General features: G+C 27.6%; 1 protein-coding gene across 1 annotated transcript; it reads left to right on the top strand.

Moving 5' to 3' along the window:
* On the top strand, positions 1–4,129 carry LOC109801619 (bark storage protein A). The gene is made up of 5 exons (XM_020362731.2): positions 1–283; positions 400–467; positions 559–714; positions 2,817–3,068; positions 3,657–4,129. Exons 1-5 carry the CDS (start codon positions 49–51, stop codon positions 4,017–4,019), a joined length of 1,074 nt encoding a protein of 357 aa, XP_020218320.1. The 5' UTR covers positions 1–48; the 3' UTR covers positions 4,020–4,129.
* The last annotated feature ends 2,166 nt before the right edge of the window (positions 4,130–6,295 follow it).

Here is a 6,295-nt window from a genome sequence, read left to right as displayed (position 1 = left end):
GTCATTGAGTTTACATGTTCATAGTTCTTGGGATCTTGGTCTGGGTGAATGAAGATGGCAGTAGGTAAGAGAGTCATGTACGTGTTTTTGACTGCATTTTTGTGGTTGAATGCTCAACATGCTTTTGTGAGCTGTACTTTGACATCAGAGTTGCAAAGCAAAATTGCTAAAGTAAACCAAGAGGGTCCTTATCTAGGTTTAATCATACCAAATTCGTTTGAACTAGACCCTCTTCTTAACAATCCAGGCTACACTGCTAGTGATACCATCATAGATGTCGCAGGTAATTTATATTAAATATCTATCCAACACGGTTATATTTATAAGTAATTTTTCCAGGGTCAAATCATGTACAATAATTTTTCTTTTACCATTTTAATTTTTATGACTATTACGAAGGAAGGAGATTCCGGTTTGGAGCCATTGGCGATCAGTCTGTGATTTTGGTCATGACAGGCTTGAGTGTGGTATGGTTTCACTAACATTGTTTTCTACATTTTTTTTTTCAAGTTGATATTTTTAAGGGTATATTGGTGACTGATGAGTTGAAAAATGCAGATAAATGCAGCTATAACGACTCAGCTTCTGTTGAGTTTATTCTCAGTAGAAGGAGTGGTGCATTACGGCATTGCTGGAAATGCAAACCCCTCCTTGCATATTGGAGATGTAGCCATTCCCGAATCCTGGGCTCATCTTGCACTTTGGAGCTGGCAGGTGCATTACAATATTTCACTTTTTTAGTTTTATTTTTAACAAAATATATTTTTTATCCCCTCTATTTTTCTTAGTTCCTAAATTTTTTCATACATTTTGATAATGTAAAAATGGTCTCCTGGTTTAGAAGAAAGACATAGAGTTGGAGTGATAAGGAGTGAATATATTTTAATTCACTCAATTAACATAATACATTAATTATTAACATTTTTTTATAAAAAAAATATTTGGATACCTCCATAATTTTACATCTCGTCAATATTTATTATTTCTCTTTATCTTCTTTTTATAAAATCTAATAACTTATTACATCTATATTTTTCTTTTCTTCCTCTTCTTCTCATAGGTGCTGTGGTGTGAAAAAAGAAGAAAGAAAACCTAAAAATGTAGATATGAACTGATGAGATATATATTTTAGGAAGAGAAAATAACAAATGTTTGTGAGATGTTCAAATATCGTAACTCTTAATAAAACATTTATAGGACTAACACCATTATTTTAAAATATTTTGGGACACTGCAACAAAATTTAGTATTACTGATAATTATTTAATGACAATAAATTAATTGTCTCTATTTTATTATTTAATAAAAATATTAATGACTATTATATAATGATCACTAAAAATATATTTACATTACATTAAAATTTACTATTAGCGATAATTATTTGTTAGAAAAAACTTAAGTCCCACATCGACTAGAAATAAAATAATTAAAGAGTATATAAGTGAATGATAACTCTCACCTTACAAGTATGTTTTATAAGGTTGAGTTTGGCCTATAACTTACTATTCTAAGTTGGTATTTAAGAGATAAGATAATTAAAAAAATTAAAGAATATATACTTAGAAGATAACCTTCATCTTCTAAGTCACACATCAATTAGAAATAAGATAACTAAAGAGTATTTGTACTCATCTTACAAGTCCTACATCGATTAGAAATAAGATAATTAAAGAGTATTATAAATCTTTTTTAAATTTTTAGCAGCAATTTTAAATGCCAGTAACAAATGATACAAAAAGTTATACACTTTTTTTCGACCATTATGAGGGTTTTTACCAGTATATAGAATAATTGCCGGTAAATATTTTGGCGACACTACATATAATGGCTAATGTGTGAAATGCCGGTAAAAGATTTTTTAACGATTTTTATTGTCACTAAAAATCATATTAAATGCCACTAAAAATTCATTTTATTGTAGTGGGAAAAACATATCTTTTATATATACATACATATATATATATATATCTTTTTACTTATTTATTGAGTTTGAACTGCGCACGAATTTAATAAGAATAACTAAACTCTTTTTGCTGAGTTTTTACAAAACTACATCTATTTTTCTACTAACTAAACTCAATGGTTCGCTGGTTCTTATTATATCATCTCTTATTTCTTCGAAACGAAAGAAAGAAAAAAAACTCATATATCATACATAAGGTATTTATTGTCACTACAAGTAAAAGTGTAAATAAGTGTTATTTATTTATTAGAAAGAGAAAGAAGTTAAGATTAATTTTTTTATATGCAAAATATTATTGAGAAGGGGTTAAAAAAGTACTCCAACTTGTTATCAAGATACGACCTATCCAAAAGGACAAATTAATAAGAACCTTTCAATTGTAATGAAAAAAGTAAGTGCATGCTTTTACTTTTGGTCTGTAGACCTATCCAAAAGGACAAATTAATAAGAACCTTTCAATTGTAATGAAAAAAGTAGGTGCATGCTTTTACTTTTACTTGTTTTGTGTAGATGAAGTACAAATGACTTTTTCTGAATGCTTGGTAACCCATGGCGCGGAGACAAAATAAATTCTAATTAAAGAAAAAGAATTGCGAAATGGTTTTTAAGAAATTTATTGCAAAATGAATTAGAAAAATGTTTTGAAAACGTAGGATGACATAATATGCCAGAATTCAAACAGCCTTCGTTTTTATATATTTAATTTCTGTAATGTGTTAGTTAATGGATGTGATCTGTCACATTAATTAATTAACCGACCCCGTTTGGAATTTGACTGTGCAATTTATTAAATCATTATATATAGATGCGTGGAAGATTAAGGAATGATTTGGGTGTTATATGTTTGCAGAGGTATGGATTAGGGGCAGATAATACATTACCATTGGAAGACAATGGAGACTACACGAGGGAATTCGGATACATAAAATTTGCAGATTTCACCTCAAACGTGACTGGGGACAGTCCAGTTGACAACCAACTAAACAATATATGGTACCAACCAGAGGAGATTTTTCCCGTTGATGGCACTCCAGAACAAAGGCAACATGCCTTCTGGGTTCCGGTTGATTCCAAATACTACCACATTGCTAAAAAATTGGAGGTAAGTCACCCCAAACCCTAATGCTATATCTAGGTTAGCTTTTAATTATAAGAAAAAAAATTAAAAATAAAAGAGAAATTAAATTGAAAAGATATGTTGTTTTGTTGGATATACATAAGGAAGTTTGTGGAACATTTAATTTAATTATCTTCCTCTTTTCTAATGACCTACTTTATTTATGTATGTACTATAAATAGATAATGATGAGAGCAGGTAGCCTCGGATTAGAAGCTAACAACAATTTGTTTCTCCCAACATATTAAAAAAAAATGCGTAGTTAAATAAGGAATCAATTTAAGATGATAGTTGGGTTGGGTGGGCCGAAAACGATATATTATTGGAGCTAGCTACCTACTTGATCGGGAAAATCTAGCGGGTGACGTATAGTTTTGTTTTTATACTATATTTTAATAATAGCATGGCCACCCAAAATTGAAATTGCAAGTGGTGGACACGTGTTTTGTCCAATGCCAAAATATATCAATAATATAATTATTTATATATATATGAGAGACTAAGAATGAATGAAGATGATGTATTAATAATATTGTGACATGTGGTGTTAAAACATGAATGAATTTTTGTCAGGGCTTGGAGCTAGAGTCATGCATAAACGCGACGACGTGCTTATCAACAACACCAAAGGTGGAGCTTGTGAAACGAGGCATTAGTCAAAGCATATACCTAGACAATGCAGCATATCGTTCTTTCATCTACAACAAATTTGAAGTGAGTCCAGTGGACATGGAAAGTGCATCGGTGGCTCTTATATGCCTTCAACAAAGGCAACCCTTCATTGCCATTAGGGCACTCTCCGACTTGGCCGGTGGTGGCTCCGCCGAGTCCAACGAGGCTGATACCTTCTTGTCAATCGCTGCCACCAACTCCGTCACCGTTGTCATTGAGTTTGTCAAGCTCTTGTCACTTCACTCTAAGTCCTGGTCCATGTAATATCATGCTGTTTCTTTCAGAACTCCACGTGTACTTGTCTTGTTTTGGAATAATAAAACTCCTGTGGACCATATTTTGATAAATTTATAAAATTTATCATTTTTAATAAATTTTAGATAATGACATTAAATGTTAAAAATATAATATAGAAAGCATATTAATTTCTAGCATTTATGTACCGAGAAATTCTAATTCCTCCGAAAATTTGAGCAAAAAAATAAGTCGACCCATTTAAAAACCTACACCAGTCATTGCATTTGATTATAAATTAATTGATTTTGAATTTTAAATTTTTTTTATCTTTGATCGAAGGACATGTGGTTGTCATGTGATGGTTCTTGCTTGGTAGTAGAATATATTCTCACGGATTTCATGAACATCAAATGCGACAACTAACGTTTCACCGTTTAACTATCTACATGGTAATGGTATAGACTAGAGTTTTAGCATATCGTAAGATGTTAACCATTATTATTTTAATAATTTATTATTATTATTATTATTATTTTAATTATCAATCTTATCAATTAAAGTATATATTTTTTATTTAAAAATTACGATACCGGATATCACGAGATATGCCTTGAGACATTTAAATCTTTTAATAATTTTATAAATCTCCGGTCTCCACGATAAATTAATTAATCAAGCAAAGCAAAAGGTTCGTTTCTCGCGGAAGGTAATACTTTTATACTCCAGTAATACGTTTTTTTTTTTTTTTTTCACTTATACCTCTCTTTCTCACTTTTTAAGAGTCAAAACATTTGTGTCACAAAATTAAGGTATCAAACTTTTCACATTAATATCGCTAAATAATTTAATATAGAATATGAAATTGATGAATTTAACTGTTGAATTAATTTTTTTAAAATAGATTAAATTTATAAAATTTATGCAAATTTAAAACTAAGATACTTTATTGCACTTTTTCTTTTATGTTAGTCATAATTTTTTTATTTAAAATATAAGTCGATATCGACATTCTCTATCTTGACTTTTGATTTAGGTTAAATTGTATTTTTTGTATCTTTATTTTTATTAATTTATAATATTAATTTTTTTATTTTAAAATAGAGATATTTAGTCATTTTTATTTTAAAAATACAAAATTTTGATTTTCCTATCAAATTAATATTTATTAATAATTAATTTTAATGTTTAATCATACTTAAATAATGTAATATTTAATAACATGACATTTAGAAATAAAAAAAAATATATACATAAATTTTTTATTAATAAAATAAATATTAATCACGCGTAAAAATATACATAAACAAAAAAATTTGCATGTTATTTTTTTTTTATCTTTATGTATCATGTCATTAAATGTCACATCATTTAAGTAATGGTAAATCATCACACAAAATCAAAATTTAATAATTCATAAATATCAATTTAATGATAAGACCAAAATTTTTTATTTTTAAAAATAGAAAGACTACCTTAAAAAAAATAGAAAGACTAAATATTTATTTTAAAATAGAGGAATTAAAATTACAAATAGATAAAATTGGGTTAATAAAAATTAACTTATAAAAAAGTAAAATATAATTTTTCTCTCTATGTGTGTGTGACCTTTTGATTAAATAATTGATTTGATAAATTTAATTTATAAAAAAATTACTCTGTGTATGTGAGACCTATTAATTTAATAATTTGGTTGATAAAAAAATATCTTTACTAAAGCTTCATTTTTACCAAGAATGTCAAAAGGTAATTTCCTTTGAGACATACAAATTATCAAAGTAAGAATTGTCATTTTATTAATTTAAATTATAAAAAATTTAAAAAATAACTTTTCTAGAGTTGTTTTTATCATGAACGTCAAAGATTGATTTCCTTTGAAACATACAAATTATCAACATAAATTTTGTCTCTTTCAATAAAATTTCTCTATACACATAATTTCTTATGTTACCGATCCCGATTTTTCATTTATCTTATATTAGTAAACTCGATTTGAGTTATGAAATTTTAACTAAAGTAAATGAATCATAGATTACAATTTTTTTTTGTTGCTAACAATTATTTTATTTGATTGTTCTCTTACTCTTTTATATACTTGTCAAAAAAAATTGGAAAACTTCTCCATAACTCATAAAAACTTAAAAAATGTAACGTGGTATTCACTAAGGATATCTTTCAATTAGTCCATATTTGTAGATTAACTATTTTCCAAAGAGAAAAATTATTTAAGGATGTCAATCTAATAGGAGTTATTAAGTTCAAGAGCGAGTTAATTTCATTATAAAATAATAAACTATTATTTAAAT

The sequence above is a fragment of the Cajanus cajan genome, chromosome 6 (genome assembly GCF_000230855.2).
Source record: "Cajanus cajan strain Asha chromosome 6, NIPB_CcT2T_4, whole genome shotgun sequence".
In the NCBI taxonomy this organism is placed as follows: domain Eukaryota; kingdom Viridiplantae; phylum Streptophyta; class Magnoliopsida; order Fabales; family Fabaceae; genus Cajanus; species Cajanus cajan.
The sequence above is the reverse complement of the archived record's forward strand: the minus strand, read 5'-3'. Positions and strand labels throughout refer to the sequence as shown.

What these genes read in the sequence shown, in the direction of transcription:
- LOC109801619 (XM_020362731.2), top strand. Translation starts at nt 49, where the DNA reads ATGAAGATGGCAGTAGGTAAGAGAGTCATGTACGTGTTTTTGACTGCA. An exon ending in TACCATCATAGATGTCGCAG is followed by an intron (nt 284 to 399) that starts GTAATTTATATT and finishes ACTATTACGAAG; the next exon opens with GAAGGAGATTCCGGTTTGGA. An exon ending in TTGCACTTTGGAGCTGGCAG is followed by an intron (nt 715 to 2,816) that starts GTGCATTACAAT and finishes ATATGTTTGCAG; the next exon opens with AGGTATGGATTAGGGGCAGA.